Source organism: Pleurodeles waltl, chromosome 4_1 (assembly GCF_031143425.1).
Source record: "Pleurodeles waltl isolate 20211129_DDA chromosome 4_1, aPleWal1.hap1.20221129, whole genome shotgun sequence".
NCBI classification, from domain to species: Eukaryota; Metazoa; Chordata; class Amphibia; order Caudata; family Salamandridae; genus Pleurodeles; species Pleurodeles waltl.
The window spans coordinates 651,512,122-651,532,145 of NC_090442.1; the positions used below are offsets into that span (position 1 = coordinate 651,512,122).

Genomic DNA, 20,024 nt, shown 5'->3' on the forward strand with positions numbered 1-20,024 from the left:
GTCTGAAAATTACAATTCTAGTTCTAGTGTATTAGAACCCTGAGATTTACATTTAAAAAAAAATAATAATAAAAAATGTTGAACGTAAAAAAGTACAAATATACATTCGCTCTCACTTTTCAATGATTGTTTTTCAAATATGTAATAAAACAGATTATGATTAAGGGCTGTATTTTACTTATACGCCATAGTAAAAACTGTGAATTCCACGGCCATTCCATTTCAGCAGTATGTCGTCCAAGGATTCCTTGTTTTCTGACTTGCCATATTTTGAAATAGCAGTCTAGTGCTTTTTCAGCCCAACTTGGCTACGTCACCCGCCTAGCGGCCATCTTGCAATGTGCACTTTGCGCGTACATTGAACGAAAATGCGACGGTGGTATTTTCGATACGGTGCGTTTCGGTGACGTCATATCGTACTACCTCCGTTCTACTCTCACTACGCAGGCGCTTCGGCGGTCAGGGAGGTGGGGTAACGTGCCTCAACAACGGAGACGAAGGAAAGGGGTCACGAACTCTGACCCTGCGGATCCAAAGTGACCGGCAAAGGGGGGTAAAAACATCCGGGTTCCGCAGGGAAGCTAAAGCTTGCCAACGAGCGGGAACGCTGCAAGTAGTGGCTGCAGGTAAGCAGCGCATATGTACAGGCTATGTTCGGTGGGAGGAGGCCCAGAGTGAGAGGAAAGCAGTCTTCCCTGGAACACCAAAGTTATAAAACACAAATTATCAGCGCGCTTTTGGTGTGCTAGGGAAGAAAGAGGATGTTGCGGCTGTTTCCCTTTGCCTGTCTCTTGCTCTTAAGAAGTACCACAATCGACTGATATATTCTTGACAGCTCCTAATTTAGCTAATTTAGGTTTCTGACTTTTATATCGAAATGCCTAGCTAGCGGAAATTCTCTAAGGATTACCGACCGAGGGGGTCAGGAATCCGGTTTACAGTATGAAATGGTTAGGTTGTGCTTCTCATCTTTTGAGGCTGCAAGGGTGGTTATAATGAATGGTTTTCAAGGATGAGCCCATTGACATCCAGTTAAGACAGAAGTATTTGGGATGGCAGGGGGTGTTTTCAAAGTAGGTGATCCAGTTGAAGTCACTGTGTGGCATCTTGCTTGCGGTGCTGTTTAACTGTCGCGGGAGAGTGGAGCCCTCCAAATGAGTGAGCTTGAGTCAGCTGAGAGCTGAAACTGGTCGAATTAGTATGTCCTCTAGAGTACCCAATGTACAACATCCGCTGGGTCCTAGTACCTAGTGTACAACATCAGCTGGGTCGTACTGGGGACATGTCTTCGATGACTAGGCTACCTCATGCTCTTCAGCATGTTAGGAATTCAATCACTGTGTTCAACACAATGGGGAGAATGGAAACCCACACGTTTCCTTCTGCACCTTGCAACTTTCAAAAACACCATGATTATTTCGTGCCTTCTTGTCAGCATTTTTGTGTTTTATATTCCTATTGTTCACGGACACATGTGCAGCACACAGTCTGCCAGTAGGGCGACATCATATGATCTTTTGCTGGTTCGGGATATGACTGGAGATACCTTTATGTCTGGTGAGAAAGTATCTCCAGTCATTAAAGGGAAAAATAACACGGGAAGCCAAGGCTGTCCTTACACTGTCTTGCTTAATGTGGGGGAACAGGTGGGGTAGTATTAGGCAGGAAGAGATGTAATTACACAAAGATAGCAATTAAACAACATTTCCCTTATGGAAGGAGAGTGTACAGAAAACATCATCATGCAATATGGTAAAAGAAATACCGAACCATCTCAGACTAGAATTCATCATCTCCACAAGCTCAAACAAGAATTTGACCAACTTGAAATTGAATGATTTTTGGGGGTCTAGTGAGGCACTGGAGGCTGTCACGCAGTCTACCTAGTAGTCAGATGAATGAGATGATCAGCCATATTTTTTTATAGCATTTTGGATTATTCCAAATAGATTTCCCAACAGTGGTGATGCCAAGCCAGGTCAAACCATTCATAAGGAATATCTCTCTCGGCACATTTGTAACAAATTAATCTGCTTTTTCTACGAGCAAGGGGATTACTTCGAAATCCATGCTTAAGGGGGGTGTGGGGGCGGGCATAATTTCTGTGCTAAATTCGCTTGAATAAACATGCAGTATTAAATAGCTGCAATGAGTAACTTATGTAATCATGATGTTGCCATCTTGGGGTATTGGTGATATTTATTACATACCTCTCGGCCCCCCCCCCCCCCCCCCCAGAATAAAATTCTCTCAATGACAGTTTAGCACTATTTTACACAGATACCTGTTAACTATTTATATATATATATATATATATATATATATATATATATAAAGATATATGTGAAGACTGCAGTACGCTATTCCCCACCGTCTCTCGTCCCTTTCATTACTAATGAGCTGGACCTCTTCATCAGTGATCACAGTGATGGGGACGAGATTGACTAAGGGTAATGAAGACTACCAGTAGGTAACCAGGCCATTTATTACCATTGTTTATTATGTGGGGTAGCCAGTGCTTTGGATCTGTTCCTAAGCACCCATTGTGGCAATAAAGTACGAGTGAAGAATAGGAAGAAAGACGTTTGCTAGGATTTTAGTTTGATCCTTAATGGCGGCCTTGTCTGGTTAATTACATAAGTTTACCCTCCATATGCAATTATGATGCCGTGTCTTTTCTTTCAAAATAATCTGTAACCTTTTGAGACATTTTTTTTTTTTAGGCGGATGGGAGGGTACTGACCTAAATTTATACCACTTTTTACTTTGGGGTTATCATGTTCGTACTCTATTAAATCTTTGCAACTCGAAGCTCCAGAATATCTGTTTATTAAAGGAACCAATAATTGCAAAATTAAAAATTGTAAGCAGTAGAAGATAAAAATGAAATAAAAAAAAGTAATAAGAGGAAAGCAATAGTTGTACCACTAAATAGAAATCGGTTGGTACTCACTTTGCAGTCTCCACAGCTAATTTTTAAAGGCTGGTTAATGTATTTCTTTTTCATTGTTCTTATTCCACACCAGTCCGTGTCTGTTATGTCTGGTCGTTTCCCTCTGTGTCTGTTCTTTCAGATCCACCCCTGTATCTGTTCTGTGGTCTTCTCCTCTGTTCTGTCGCCCCACTCTCACAACACCTTAGCGGTCATCCCCACTCCTGGGACTCTGTCACTGTCACACAATATCCCCTTACTCTTCCCTCTGTGACTGTTCAATAAGAGCACAATAATAAGAGTTAGCATACTAGCTATATAATATAGGCATGATGGTAACCAGGTGTGTGGCTTTCTTTAAGATTTTCGATAATGCATGTTAAATAACAGACCTTCCTCTTCTTTACCAAAACTGAAGAAAATCTTTCACAGACACCATTTTGTTAAGCTGCTTTCTTAGCAAGTCGCAATATATCGAAAATTGTTTTGCCATTTTTTTTTTGTAGCAACTTTTATTTTATTAGAAGCATTGGTTATACTGGCGTTTCTCTGCAACTGTTTCTTACGTATTACTGCCACCATCCTCAGATGACCCAACAGCAGATTAATTTCCATGACAGTTAAGCAATCAGCAATTTCTCATACCGGCACTTGTGTGAGTAAACCTAGTAAAACAAAGTGCACTGCAGCCCCACAGCTATAAGGTGGGGGCACTTTCAGAGCATCCTTCAAAACAGAGGGGAACAGACTTACACCGCCGAAAAGACACAGAACACTTTTAGGTATAGCATTTTTAGATGAGCATCACATTTCTATAGTGAATACAGCTTAAACCTGGCACCATTGTCTGAAACAATGGCTTAGGATCAAATTGAAACATTTTTTGAATCGTTCTTAATGCACGTCTGCCTAGTTTTAGCACCTGACTATCGGCACTAGATTTCATGGGGTCCAAAAGGCAGACAGTAGGCGGCTGCTGGGCCTTTATTCCAGCAGATGCCTCTTGTTTGTCCTTTAGAAAAAACATTGGATCCTCATGTAGCACTAATCCACATTTACTGCCACCTGCGTCACAAACCATGCAAAGCAATATCATGGCAACTGCTAAGTGTTATTTAAAGAATTGTTGACCAAAATATTGCCTCATTTGGTCTTCAGGAGCAGGCCTTTGCCTCCTGTTCACATGACTTATGTTTGAGAGGATGTACAATGGTGGAAAGTGTTTCTTTCTACAAGTGGTAGAACTCTACATTTTTCCACTTCTCCAAATAAGCTGATCACACTGTCTTTAATTTGCACTCCCCTCTGGAGCTTTGCGCAATGATGACATCAACACTTTTGGTGCTCTACATAACAAGCCGCCTTACCCATCTGCAGCCTGTCTAGGACAACGGCTTCACTCAGTAGCTCCAAGCATGCAATTATTGCCTAAAATATTTACTAACAGGAGTCTACACACCCCTACCGCAGACACCAACGTAGCTACATGTTGGTCACACCAGCAGGATAGAGAGAAACTCATACTGTCACAGAAAAATAACAGTGCCTCCAGTGACCAGCAGACCCCCTTCTATCTACACATCAGCCTTGCCCATGCATTGCACATCCTCACAGTTTACGCATGCCAAACCCCCATCAATTGCTCCCAAATCTTAACCAATGAGCCATAGTCCGGTCTCATCCCCTCAGCTGCTGAGTGGTCTGACACAACCCTAAAGGCTAAGCATAAAGCCAACTTCTCATTGGTACTCTATTAGGTCACCAAGCACCCAGTTCTGGGGGGAAACTACTGCAGAGTAAATCACAGAGACACGTGGAACACAGATCACATGGTCCATCTGCTGCTAGCACACAGCCGCCTCCTGTCTGCATAAGCTCTAATGTAGGAATCATGAGTACTGCAGATCAAAGGATACACTGCGTGTGCACACCCAAATATGCACATAAAAAAACTCTTGTTGGGAAGGTCTCACTGGCAAGCTATGACCACCAATGATGAAATAACATGTTGGGCAGTCATCCTACTAAACTGCACACCCTGCCTTTTTCTTTTACTACAGGGAGTGCAGAATTATTAGGCAAGTTGTATTTTTGAGGATTAATTTTATTATTGAACAACAACCATGTTCTCAATGAACCCAAAAAACTCATTAATATCAAAACTGAATATTTTTGGAAGTAGTTTTTAGTTTGTTTTTAGTTTTAGCTATGTTAGGGGGATATCTGTGTGTGCAGGTGACTATCACTGTGCATAATTATTAGGCAACTTAACAAAAAAAAATATATACCCATTTCAATTATTTATCATTACCAGTGGAACCAATATAACATCTCAACATTCACAAATATACATTTCTGACATTCAAAAACAAAACAAAAACAAATCAGTGACCAATATAGCCACCTTTCTTTGCAAGGACACTCAAAAGCCTGCCATCCATGGATTCTGTCAGTGTTTTGATCTGTTCACCATCAACATTGCGTGCAGCAGCAACCACAGCCTCCCAGACACTGTTCAGAGAGGTGTACTGTTTTCCCTCCTTGTAAATCTCACATTTGATGATGGACCACAGGTTCTCAATGGGGTTCAGATCAGGTGAACAAGGAGGCCATGTCATTAGATTTCCTTCTTTTATATCCTTTCTTGCCAGCCACGCTGTGGAGTACTTGGACGCGTGTGATGGAGCATTGTCCTGCATGAAAATCATGTTTTTCTTGAAGGATGCAGACTTCTTCCTGTACCACTGCTTGAAGAAGGTGTCTTCCAGGAACTGGCAGTAGGACTGGGAGTTGAGCTTGACTCCATCCTCAACCCGAAAAGGCCCCACAAGCTCATCTTTGATGATACCAGCCCAAACCAGTACTCCACCTCCACCTTGCTGGCGTCTGAGTCGGACTGGAGCTCTCTGCCCTTTACCAATTCAGCCACGGGCCCATCCATCTGGCCCATCAAGACTCACTCTCATTTCATCAGTCCATAAAACCTTAGAAAAATCAGTCTTGAGATATTTCTTGGCCCAGTCTTGACGTTTCAGCTTGTGTGTCTTGTTCAGTGGTGGTCGTCTTTCAGCCTTTCTTACCTTGGCCATGTCTCTGAGTATTGCACACCTTGTGCTTTTGGGCACTCCAGTGATGTTGCAGCTCTGAAATATGGCCAAACTGGTGGCAAGTGGCATCGTGGCAGCTGCACGCTTGACTTTTCTCAGTTCATGGGCAGTTATTTTGCGCCTTGGTTTTTCCACACGCTTCTTGCGACCCTGTTGACTATTTTGAATGAAACGCTTGATTGTTCGATGATCACGCTTCAGAAGCTTTGCAATTTTAAGAGTGCTGCATCCCTCTGCAAGATATCTCACTATTTTTGACTTTTCTGAGCCTGTCAAGTCCTTCTTTTGACCCATTTTGCCAAAGGAAAGGAAGTTGCCTAATAATTATGCACACCTGATATAGGGTGTTGATGTCATTAGACCACACCCCTTCTCATTACAGAGATGCACATCACCTAATATGCTTAATTGGTAGTAGGCTTTCGAGCCTATACAGCTTGGAGTAAGACAACATGCATAAAGAGGATGATGTGGTCAAAATACTCATTTGCCTAATAATTCTGCACTCCCTGTATAGGAAACCATTTGATACATGAGTCCCTGGTGATTCTGTGCATATGGGTTTGGGACAACGCTAGATCCAAACCTCACTACTTGTCTTTTTCCTTCCTCCATCCCATAGACCCAGCCGACATGGGCACCACCTTAGGAAAATGCTTAGCTTTAGCCAACATGCACACCAATATCGAAGAAGGTCATACAGCACAACCATGTGTGGAACTCAACTAAAGAAAACATACATTAACACACGGCCCACTGGCCACACACAAAGTGGTGTTTGGGATGGTTGCAAACTTTGTGGGTATTTTTTTTTTTTTTTTTTTGTAAATCACTTCATGCTCCTAATAAGGTGCACAAATGACATGGCACTTGGTTGTCCCCAAAGACAGCTGCCTCTGCTAGAGTATGCTTGTGGGAAAGAGGATTTTGTTGTTAAGGGAAGTTATGCATCCATATGGTTCATTAACAAAAAAACGTTACTGTTGAGGTGAATGCTGTAAGAAATACAGTGAGTTTGTAAGCTCGGCGTGTGTTAGTGACAGTAGTTCCTTTTTAAAAATATGCACATATGTTTGTAAAAGTTAACAATTTGTGGCTATTTACAAAGCCTTTGGTATGATCCTTTATTATATACCAGTAGATTAAGAATAAAGGAAACGAGACAGCTGAAATTATATTGTAGGAAACAATGTATCCAAAAATATTTGTAGCTTAAAAAAGAACGGACAAAAGTTGCAGACAGTTTTGCTAAACTGTTGGGCATTTTGTTTGCTCTAAAATTAAAATGTGCCGAAACCTATTTGCTAATTGGAAACCAGCATTGGTTAAGCAAAAAGGTATCTTTGGGTCTCGTTGGATTTGCTAATGGTTTTTGCCATGGTGCACTGTATCCCCAGTGCTGTGCAGCATGGCTTTAAGAAAAAAAAAACCTTAGGATGCAACCGGACACTATTTGGGACAAATGAAGCGTGCCCACGACTTCAAAATGATGCAGATTTTTTCCCCATTCCGTTGCTGACCTGAGTTAAATCGGCAAACTAAAATGGGAAAAAAGGTAGCTTAGGAGGGGAGAAGCACAATTGGATGGAGAAGCAGTATGGAGGCCGGGTGGGGCCGAAGCAACATGGAAGGTGGGAGAAGGCAAGCTACAAGGAGGGTTTTTAAGGACAACTTTAAGGGCATTTTACTCCGATGTTTCATCTAATATTAAACATGTTTGCTGCATGACAATATGTAAAATAAATAAATAAAATAACTGATATTCAGTGTAACATCAGTATGGGCTGTTGAAAATTTATATGAGCCTTATTCTAGAAGTTTCACAAGTGTACCTGCAGGTCTATGACGTTGCATTAATGTACATTTATGACTTGTATGCGTTCACAGAAGAAGGCTTTGACACCTGCTGCAGGTTCAGTGTCCAGACATACTCCTAACAGACCTTTGTGAATTTAATTCTCGCATGAGCATTTATTTATGCATATATTTGCTCATTTATTGCAGACTAATTCCAAATTCAGTTGTAAAAACTTTTATTACTTTTTTGTAAAAAAAAATTTACGCAGGCAAAATATGGTCCCACGTGGAGAAACTCTCTTCCTACCGTGGCAAAATCTTCTTTTTTTTTATTTTTAACTTCTTCCCTTGTTGGGATTAAATTTCCAACCTTCTCCACAGGGTGGGAAAGAACCAGGGAAAATCTGGGTAATACTCTTAAGCATGAACATTTGTGCAATGACCACTTCTGCCTACTTCCAGCCTCTCTGAGTGGATTTGTTCTTACAAAACTCTTCATCTAGTGGACCCTTTAATGAGTGAAAACCAACTTTTGTGAGTGTAAGCCAAATTTATTTTCATGGAAGCCCAAGGTCTTTTGACTCTAAAAAGACTTTCCAGAGTATATGTAGTGGTAGAATGTAAATGTCATGTAATTGAGGTATAGCAATTAGTGTGTGCTCATAGTTACGTAAAAGATGAGAACTGTGGCACAGTGAAATGAAGTAGTCTGCCCAAATATTATGTAGTGTTCTCAAGTGGAGACTGTCAGGCTGGGGGCAGTCTTCTTGATCCTCAGTGTGCAACCTAGTCAGTGGTGTGCAAGTTGAAAACAATTCACAATACACCAAATCAGAAACAAAAGTAAGAAAGAGAGCAATGCTATATACTGAACTCTGCTATAATGAAAGTACCTTCTTATTCCGAGCCCTACCGTGATCCGACTGCTAACCAAAACACAGTTCAAATAGAGCCTTAGCATATGCAGAACCTGAAAATATTCATTGATTTGAGATCAATAGAGTGTGTTCAGAGTTTAATGTAATCAGAAAGGTGTATGATAAGAGACCTGGTAGAATCAAAACCACGACCTAATATGAGCCCTGGCATAACCAGAGAGAGTTTTATCTGAGCTAGAATCTAATGAGATTGCTGTTGTCCCCAGGGCTCCACATGGGACAACTGGATTGTGCTTTTTTGTTTTTGTTTTGTTTACACGACAGGTTGTTTTTGGAAGCATTTAACCCATTGGCCATTTCATAAAGTTCTGCTCCCCTGTTGCTTAAAGTGATCCTGCACCTAATGCTTTTTGCTCTGTGGCATGAGAAAAGATTTTTGAAAACATTTGCATTGTGACATTGCCATGGATTCTTTGAATACTGCAGCCTCTGGCAGAAATGACTTATTACAGTTAGGATGTCATGTTGGGTTATTTAGGTGTCTAATAGGTTCACCTTGCTCAGACGATGGTTGTGTTTGCTTAGACCCTTTCATTCATAAGTCCAAATAGTAGGTTATGAAAGTCAAAGACGAAAAGTGTTGTAGATGAAAGTAGTGCACCAATTTTCAAGCTGGTGAATATCTCCGTGCTTCTGTGAGAATGCTGAATTCTGTAGTGGATGAACACCACAGTTCAGGTGTGGTTTTTGTTGGCTGTTTGCTGGTCAAAAGTAATTGCTCAGCCTTTCCTGTTTCAAAAATAGTTTGTGTCTAGTCCTCTCTGGTCTTGTCTAAGATCCAAAGGTAGCTTTTCATTACTTCCAGACTGAGAAGTCTGCTGTGAAATTTGCAGCTTCTTGCTTGGCCCTTTGTTTGGAAAGTATTTCCAGCCACTGGACTAGTTCCTAACTTCTTAAATGTAAGACTTCTAAAGCTATTTCTTTCATGACGCTATTTTGATTAACATGGATTTGAATTATTGCCATTTAGCCCAGCTAAAAAAAAAAGAGGATGATCTATGCACTGATTCCAACTTTCTGGTAACTGTGACTTGCTCATCAAGGACTAATTCACCTTAGTTAATCCAAGCAAGTCGGAATTTCGTCAGTTTTGCTCCTCTACTCATTTACCAGTGCAGTCATAACATGTACCATCAACTTTGTGTAGTATTTACAATAACAAAGTTCCCAGTGGCAAGATTCTTGGGGTTTTAGTGATTCCTTTATCTTCTTTCAATCTCACAGGGCAAAAAGTTCCCATACTGTTTCATTCCACTTCTGATTTTTTTTAAGCAAAGTTAAGCAAGCTATTCCCCCTTTTGAATTCTGTGTAATCGCTATTACTTTCGCATATTTATGATGGGATCACAATTCTTATAGCTTTGGTGGACTGGTGTCTCCTCTGAGGTATATCTCTGGATCCCTGTGCGAGGCACCCCTAGGTCCCAGAGGAGGTATCGAACACTAGTGGTGTCCCCGGACTCAAGACTGAGCCACATTGGAGGGAGGGGTAGGTGGTCAGGAATATTACAAATGGTTAGACCCTGTGGGAGTATCCAAGGCTGTGGACCTTTCGGCAGACCATACAGGGGCATATAGAGGAGGCAGTGGGGGATTCGGTCGAACAATCTGCACTGATGGTATGCTTGGGCATCTGGAGGTAGCAGAGGTTGCAGAGGTGCTCTCCTGTTCTGTAATATAGAACTAATTGTGACTAGAAGGGACATACTGGCTTGGGGCAGCAAGAGGCCTCCCATTACGAACCAGTGGGCTCGAAATATGGACTGTGGTATTTTATTGGAATAGACAGTATATCGGGGGACCTGAAGAAATTTGACAAATTAGGAGGCCCATGGAAGAAAGTGAGGGAGCAGGGTGACTAACCAAAATTGAATCATTGGCCAACATATGGACAAACGCCTGGAACATTTGGAGCTGACACACATGTTAACCTGCCAAGGCGACCCAAATCGATGCTTAGAAACTGATAATGGTGAGCTACTGTCCCGAACATGAACTATCCTTAATGATGCAGAAGTTATAAATGTAATGATTACATCTGTTATGTTGCTGTTTACTGTTATATTAAAACAAATATTTCAAAGGACAATGCACATTTATATATGTTGAGCTTTGTGGGGTTGATGTATATGTGCATCCTATTTGTGTTTTTTGATATATGGGGTGCTGTGGTCAAAATCGGCCTTTAAACAAAAAGAGGAAAGGGAGGTATCAGGGTCCGGGGAAGAAAAACAACCAAAGACATAAAGACTATAGGGTGAGTGAATGATGAAGGAAGAGGTGAATCGGTGTAGGGTAAAATGATTGGTGTGATATGATGAGACTTGTGTCCTGCCTTGGGTCATGCAGGTACACTGCCATATAGAACAACCAAAACATAAAGGTCATGCCTATAAACAAATGCCAAGGGTAGGGCAAAATAGGACTTCAGAACAGGCAGTAAAATAAAATAAAATAAAAAAAGAACAAAAATATAAGCAAGGTACTTGGGCAATAGTGAAAATCAGTTCCCTAGTCGCATATTACAACTTGACCTACTGAAAAGAAAACAAGCATTTGCAATGCAATGGGTCTCGCAGTTGCTTCATTTAGAGCTATTGATGTTGTAAATTCATAACTGAACTTTTCTTCACATAAACTGGTCATCCCTGCCTCATAATTTGGTCTTTTCCTGCCACATAATTCCAGTGGCCCTGCATATAATTAAAACGCTTCCACTTACCTTTTTCCTCTGTTTAGAGCCAAAAATGAAAATGTTGCCATTTAGCATCCTAATTTAAATATGCCTTGCTAATTCCAAAAGAATACCACGTTCACCACCCTACTATCGAGAGTTGCTGGCTGGCTAACACAGTTTCCAAAAAAAAGACACAAGGCGGCCACAGAGGAGTACCAAGAGAAATAAACTAGAAGGGTCACCCAAACCTATCAAAAGTGTTGAAATAGTCATAGTGTAATAAAGAAGTTAAGCTGGTAGTTCACTCACATAAAACATATTGACAATCGTGTGATAATCTGTGTAACAGGGTCAGTCTGCAAGACGGTAACGAAACAGCCCCAAGACGGGACAAACGTAAAGCATTTACCAACGCCATCAAGGGATTTTTTGAAAGGCAAGCGCACGAACGAATAAAAGTGGTAGGGGCGACATGGGCGTTGTTAAAAGCCCACAATACTTACAACAGGTCAGAAGCGCTTGCACGCTCAACCCAAAAAGGGCACAAAAACATGGGTATCGGATAGTAAATATTCAGCCAGTTCAATCTAGGTTGCTAAGGTCTGGGGCAGTAGAAGCATTACCCAGCTATCCTATTCCAGGTGGTCTCAAATTTTCTCAAAGATTGTGGCTTAGATTTTAAACAATAAATCAGTCTTGTTTGAGATGTTATCAGCATCACTTCTGTTATCAAGTCATTGAGAGTGGGCACTGACTCAGTGCTCTCCTTTCTGAAGATGCAGAATGTGACTTCCATGAGGGCTGTGGTAAACCATCCCCTCCGTTGAAGAGTCACGTTTGGCATGTCTGAGATGTTACAGAGTATGGCCAGCTTAGAAGAAGCGGGCATGTTGTAGACAAGATTACTTGATATGCGATTATGCATGATCCCAAAGAATGGATATCAACTATAGCAGAATCTATCTAGTTGCTTACAGCTCCAGCAGAGGTAGTTTGTAATGAGACCCACTAAGCACCATAGGGCCTTATATTTCAGATGTGCCATCCACATGAAAGGGAATTAGGTCAACCACTCCTACTCAGTTTGTCTTCACCAGACGTTACTGCCAGCAGTGTCACAAGGACAGCATGATAGATGTGTTGAATAGTCCATCTAAAAAGTATAACATAAGGACCAAAGACGGGTGCTGTTTGCAACCCTGTCAGCACAGTGTATTTCCATTTTGTAGCACTTCGAAGATCAAAAGGCTATCTGTCAGCAAACATTGTATGAGGACAATGCTCAGGTCAGATATTGCAGTCCAGTGGAACGAGTTATCCACTATTAGGAAGCCTGTATTGTGCCATAATGCGTTTTTGGACTCAGTGACCGGCTGAAAAAAAAAAGTGTAAATTGAGTTGGTAGAGTCCAGAGAGACACATTTGGTGATGTAAAGAAGTCTTATGCCACCATTGCTCTCCAAAATATTCTCCTCAACTAGAAGCCTCCTAGGCTCATCCATGTCTTCATAGTAGTGATAAGAAAGCTATGGGAGGTGGTGGGGCTGGCAGTCCGAAGCATAACTTTTCTAGCCTCTGAACCGGGTCTTGTTAATGCCCAGTACAACATTTTCGATGAGCTTGGTGACTTGTAAAAGAAGAGATCTATGGATCCTTTGAGGTATTATGCAACAGATGTATTCGAATCTGGGGTGTAGTAACCATCTTAACAGTCTGATCCACCAGAAGAGGTGAAATTTCAATCATTAGAGGAAATCGGCTGTCATGGAGTCCATCAGTGGTTTATGGTATTCTGCAGAATATTGTGTGGATCCATGTTGATTATTTTACCAAGGTATTTAACGTCCTTGGAGACCCTTATAAATAGTGAGTCCTTAAGTAAGTTTCTTATGGCAAAAGGATGGTCACTAAGCAAATTTATTTTGAAGCTGTTGTCCCTGTTGATTTTATAATCTGAGAAGTGTTAAATTGTACAGATAAAGCTGTAGCACATAGATTTAACTGTTGCAGCAAAATCAGTAACATGTGGTTCACAAATAACACAATGTTGTGTTTTCCAGCTTCAGTAGAAATTCCAGACATGTCATGTGATTGCCAGATTGTGACAGCCTGGGGCTTGCGATCTCATATGAAGAAAAGTAGCAGCAGAAGACAACCCAGGGGCTTTGCCAGATGCTGTGTCCAGGATTACTTTGAATATCTTTTTAGTTGTTTCTGTTGCCCTTTAGAGAGGCATGTCTTTTTCCATTAGGCAATGATATTGATAAGGAGGCCAGTTTCGTCAGCAGTTGGGCCTGTGTGATCACTCTTGAATCCTTACGGATGCAGTCTGTATTAATACTTATGACTAAGAGTGGCCTTTGTTGGTGAAATTATGTTACAAGTAGTCCCTTTGCCTTTTTTGCTGTGGTCTTGATGCCTCAATTTGAGTACTTGTTCGACCTTTGAAGTGGACTGTTGTGGTCATATTTTACTTTGGAAATCTTGTTTTTCAATAACCTACTGTCTCTTTCAGTGGGAGGTTAGGATTCCACACCTTTCTGCTCCTCAGTCCCGAGTTTATCACAGGCTCCAATATAATTAACCAGCTGGCCAAATGGTCTGATCAGAGATAAGTAATGGCAAATGTAAACCACCATCTGAGGAGTTACGTTTATCCAGGTCTTCCAGTTGTGTACCCCTTTGCAATCATGTAGGCTTCTAGCTGCCAATTTACTTTTACTGAAATACTTTGGCCTCAGGAGGCAAGCTTACACATTCTCTTTTGTTCCTCTCCAAACAAATCACTACCACATGCCTGCAGGGGGCCACCGGATCCCCATATCCACAGCTCTCTATAGCCCCATCTCTTTTAGCAACCAACGATAAGCACCCAGGGTGTGACTGGGCTGAAAGAACCTGCTACCACGTTGCAGAAACCATTTGTAATTTGCGGAAACCTATTTTCAGTAAACCTTCTTGTAGGACAGCCTCTATATTTACCATAGCGAGCAGCTCTTTGCCAGATATGACATTCTTGGAATGTTGGCTGGGCTTGGCTATGCAACTCGTGGTGCCTCTGTGATTGGATCTTGCTTGAACCTGCGGCCCTGATGTGGCATTGGACTGCTATACTTGTTGCCTTTGAGAGACTTGAGGACTGGTTAGGTTGCTCCTAGATCCTATTTGAATAATCTGGTGGGTGATTCCTGGAACCTCTGTGAACAGATCTCTGGGGCCGGGAAACGCTTTTAATGGTATTTGGGTTCTCCATCCCCTACTGGTACCTGATGACTTAAGGCTCCTCGAGTAGTCCACTGGAGTCCATACCGTCCTATGGTTTGTGAAGACAGGCTTGTCACTCTTAGTTTCATTTGGGACAGTCCAACACAACAAAGCGGGCAATGGCCCTCACTCGTCCAACCCGGAAGGTGGCAGGCCTACTCTCCAAACCTATCTTTGGCCCATGCCCAAACCTGCAGCAGAGAATTAAATGCAGCAGCCTACAGCAACCCAGTTCCATTATAGGTCTCACTCTGCCCTCTCATTTGTGGGAGCCAGTGAAAATAGAGCCAGCATTTAGAATCAAGTCTTGAAAAGTATACCTACATATAGTAGGTTACAGGGTCAGTGAATGAGGTAGATAACTTTCTCAGAGTTACATGTGATGGGTTTTGTTTTGAATCCATGGATAAATTAAACCCACATCAGCAGTTTTTTGTTGTCCTTGTGAGGAGACATACTTTGCATGAGAATGTTATGTACATTCTTCGCTACCCCTGCAACCTACTCTATGTGGGTATGACAACAAAGAAGGTCAACATAACAGCAATGTGAAGTGTAAGAAAACCATTGCAAAACTACCCACATGCCTCCTAGAGATGAACCATTCGTTTTTTGATTTACTGTGGACAGTCTTAAACAAACATAATGACCCTCATAACATGAGAGTTGTCAAGAACATCCTCTCTAAGTGAGAACAGATATGGATATATAGAAAAAGGAGCCAGGAGAAGAGATTAAACAATGATATACCCTTGCACCATCTCAATTGCATATGAGTCCAGCATTATGGGAGCTACAGAGAGCACTTACAGGAGTTACGACTGCAACGCTAAAATATGGTAACATTCGTCCCTAGTGTAAACAAGATATACCCCACAGAGTTGGCCGTATTCTGCTGTGACCTTATATATATATATATATAGATTCATTAGAGATGTGTAAACACACTGCAGAAACGAGATCTGGGAAGTGTTTAATGTATGGAAATATCCATAGACCCGTTCCGAGCCTCACAAAATTAGGTGTTTCAAACTCCATGAGGGAAGATACACCGAACTAGTTTTATGCGTTTTTACCATTAATGACAGAAACATTTGACAAAACAACACATCGCGGTCCATTGACATTTCTGTTTACTATTTGATGATTTACCATCTTAGAATATATGCAGTAACGAGGCTGATGCTAAATAAGTGGAAAGATATCGGCAATTTCCTAAGCCTCTCCAATCCATGACGATGTAACACAACGCAGGTGTGTTTTGATCGGGTAAAAGCTGTGGTCCTAAACAACATGGCCATAAGTACATGTGTACATTGCAATGGGTTAGCGGCCTAGCAGCCTCGCTTCTAGACCAAAAGCATGCACACATGAGATCACACAGCTTAGGAAAGACTGCCAATTTGGCTGCCACCAAAGGGGCAATCCTACATGGTAACACCCAACTATGGAGGGTGGTGAGCAGCAAGCTGAGGCGGCATTGGTTCCTTGAAGTAAGTTCTTTTGTGTGTGTGCGGGGGTGGGGGGGTAAAACCTTGTGCTCAAAGTGTTGTATCCCAAGAAATTATAAGATAAATTACACTAATAAGAGACAGTTTGTCCACATCTGCCATGACTATCATTCAACAACGGGCTAGTTTCTATTTAGGATGACTTTTTTTTTGCTTAAAGACAAAAATATACCTCAAATATATCGACACTGAAAGCACTTAACAAAACAATCTACAACAGTGTGGCTGACAAATTTTGCTTTTACACAGTGTGTGACTACAGGGCAGTGCTCCTGCCCCTACCCTGCTTTTACAGAGATTAAATAATTAACAGGGTAAGAAACAATGGCCTTGATTCCATCAGTATTTATATACATATTGTTTAACCCCACCTATATTAATGCATGTGTGGCAATTGGTGCTTCACAATGAAAACATAATTTTGGACACAGGAGGTATGAGTGTGCAAGACACAAACTACTACATGAGCACATGACCGCAATTGAGACGGTTTGGATGTGGGGACCATACACATTCACCCTAATTGTTTTATTTAGAGATACACTGATTTAAAAAATAAAAATAAAAATAACTATTAATCATTTATGAGTTGTTTTTATGTTAGACATCATGCCATTAGTTTTTGCATTTCTGATTATACTGATTGTAGTAGCACAGGCAGTCCATGCATGTTTAATATCAGTTTCCTTGATTTGATTGTGTAAAAAAAAAAATACATTTCCTCCTTTGCATGGGCTTGTACACCTGCTCAATCATGTCTATGTAATCTAAGCTGCCACATTTTTATTTTCAGTGATTCAAGTAGAATTTCAATATAAGTTTTGTGACCAAGAAATGCACATCATGTATTCGTAAAATGAAGCCCAACTGTGACCATCCACGTCTTCTTCCTGGGCGGTCGACAGTCCTGTTCTGCTGCTGCTTATGGTGAGTTAATAACTAACAGCCACAAAGACTGACTACTCTTATTTTCCATCTTTCCACTTCTGACATTACTCACTGCATTAAAAGCTGAAAATCTTTATCATCCTTTACCATTTCACAAACCAGTTAATTTCCTTCAAACAGCTTTGTTCTGTTTTTTAAACTCTTGCTCTCCTAGAACTCACAAACTGTGAAAATATCAAGCTTGGCATATAGTCTTATGTGAGCCTGTGGTGCAAGTAAGGCTCCTGCAGATGTATTTGATTTTTTTTTTTTTCTCTATCTGATATTTTCTTATGGAGTACAATTAATTTACATTTTTGTTCTGATGGATACTGTAGGAAGCTGTCTTCTTATATGAGATATCAAAATGAGAAATATCATGCAAAGGGTTCAGGAGTTCCCTTATTAAAGGACAGAGGCTTGCTCTAGCATACCTTAGGTGCTCTTTTTGGGGTAGTTTGGTCGAACAGCCTTAGTCTTCTCAGAGAGGAGTGTTTGACATCTGCAAATAAACACAGTCAGTAAATGAGATGATCAACACCAATTTACAAAAATAACAAGTGTCTTTATATGTATTTAGGCACCAGAATCAATACGATCAGGTAAGTACATTTTGCACACAAAAAAAGATCTTTACAGTTTTGAGAAGTCAACACTTTTTGTAGTTTTTTGAAGCTGCAATGTTTTCCTATTGAGAGGAAAATAAGTACTGCATTCAGGTATAGTACAGCGACTTATGGGACCAATCTCCTCCACTTAAGGTAAGTACTGGGCAAGGGTCATGACCACACCAATAGGTCAAATCGGGCGGCACTGGGGTGGCCGGGTGGAGAGGTGTAGTACAGCATCAAGTGTCCAATGTTAGTCAGTGGGGATCGGTCCAGTTGAAAAGAAGCTGCAGGTTTAGACAGGGAGTCCAGCCTGACTTTGATACCAAACAGCCCTATTTTTCGTTGAACCTACTGTGTAGCTGGGAAACTCATAGTGACTAGTTTCCAGCACATGTACTTAAAATGGCTTCCCTTTTCACTCACTATGTCTAAGAATCGACCAAGACATAGCGGAGGCATATCTGCTCTCAAGTGAAATATAATGCACCCTGCCATAGGGCTGTAAGGCCTGCTGTGTAGGGGTGACTTACATGTATTGCATGCAGTGTTAAGGGACATGGCACACAGGCTGTGTGCCATGTCATGTTTTCACTTTGAGCTGCACCAAGACACACAGCTTGCAGTTGCAATCTGCATGTGCTAGGTGAGGGATCCCGGAGGGTGGCACAATATAAGGTACATCCTTTGGGAACCTTCTTTGATACTCGTGCCCTAGTGTAAAGAAATGGCTCCCTGTTGCAGTTACCCCCCACTTTTTGCCTGATACTGATGCTGACTTGACTGAGAAGTGTACTGGGACTCTGCTAACCAGGCCCCAGCACCAGTGTTCTTTCACCTAAAATGTACCATTGTCTCCACAATTGGCACAACCCTGGCACCCAGGTAAGCCCCTTGTAACTGGTACCCCTGGTACCAAGGGCCCTGATGCCAGGGAAGGTCTCTAAGGGCGGCAGCATGTCTTGTGCCACCCTAGTGACCCCTCACTCAGCACAGACACACTGCTTGCCAGCTTGTGTGTGCTGGTGGGGAGAAAAATGACTAAGTCGACATGGCACTCCCCTCAGGGTGCCCTGCCAACCTCACACTGCCTATGGCATATGTAAGTCACCCCTCTAACAGGCCTTATAGCCCTAAGGCAGGGTGCACTATACCACGGGTGAGGGCATAGGTGCATGAGCACTATGCCTCTACAGTGTCCAAGCAAAACCTTAGACATTGTAAGTGCAGGGTAGCCATAAGAGTATATGGTCTGGGAGTCTGTCAAAAACGAACTCCACAGCTCCATAATGGCTACACTGAATACTGGGAAGTTTAGTATCAAACTTCTCAGAATAATAAACCCACACTTATGCCAGTGTTGGATTTATTAAAAAATGCACACAGAGGGCATCTTAGAGATACCCCCTGTATTTTACCCAATTGTTCAGTGCAGGACTGACTGGTCTGTGCCAGCCTGCTGCTGAGAGACGAGTTTCTGACCTCATGCGGTGAGAGCCTTTGTGCCCTCTGAGGACAGAAACAAAGCCTGCTCTGGGTGGAGGTGCTTCACACCTCCCCCCTGCAGGAACTGTAACACCTAGCAGTGAGCTTCAAAGGCTCAAGCTTCGTGTTACAATGCCCCAGGGCACTCCAGCTAGTGGAGATGCCCGCCCCCTGGACCCAGCCCCCACTTTTGGCGGCAAGTCCAGGAGAGATAATGAGAAAAACAAGGAGGAGTCACTGGCCAGTCAGGACAGCCCCTAAGGTGTCCTGAGCTGAGGTGACTCTGACTTTTAGAAATCCTCCATCTTGCAGATGGAGGATTTCCCCCAATAGGATTAGGGATGTACCCCCTTCCCCTCAGGGAGGAGGCACAAAGAGGGTGTACCCACCCTCAGGGCTAGTAGCCATTGGCTACTAACCCCCCGGACCTAAACACGCCCTTAAATTTAGTATTTAAGGGCTCCCCAGAACCAAGGAACTCCGATTCCTGCAACTACAAGAAGAAGAGGACTGCTGAGCTGAAAGACCCCTGCAGAAGAAGAAAAGAAGACACCAACTGCTTTGGCCCCAGTCCTACCGGCCTGTCTCCTGCCTTCTAAAGAAACCTGCTCCAGCTACGCTTTCCCCAGGACCAGCGACCTCTGAATCCTCAGAGGACTGCCCTACTTCAAGAGGAACAAGAAACTCCCGAGGACAGCGGCCCTGTTCCAAAAAAACTGCAACTTTGTTACAGAGGAGCAGATTTAAAGACCCCTGCAATCCCCGCAAGAAGCGTGAG

The 20,024-nt window shown here is 42.1% G+C and overlaps 1 protein-coding gene across 4 annotated transcripts in view; it reads left to right on the plus strand.

Annotated features, from left to right (window-relative positions):
- Nucleotides 1-360: 360 nt before the first annotated feature.
- Nucleotides 361-20,024, plus strand: part of NR2C1 (nuclear receptor subfamily 2 group C member 1) — a 338,385-nt gene continuing 318,721 nt past the window's right edge. Inside the window, exons 1-2 of one of the 4 annotated variants that reach the window (XM_069229104.1) lie at nucleotides 361-626; nucleotides 17,020-17,153. Coding sequence is in view for 2 of the 4 variants with exons in the window: in XM_069229105.1 (XP_069085206.1) it covers nucleotides 17,151-17,153 (3 nt within the window). In the remaining 2 variants the exon portion in view is untranslated. Of the gene's footprint in view, nucleotides 627-17,016; nucleotides 17,154-20,024 lie in introns of those variants that run through there. The other 3 variants (XM_069229106.1, XM_069229105.1, XM_069229107.1) reach the window with 3 other exon arrangements.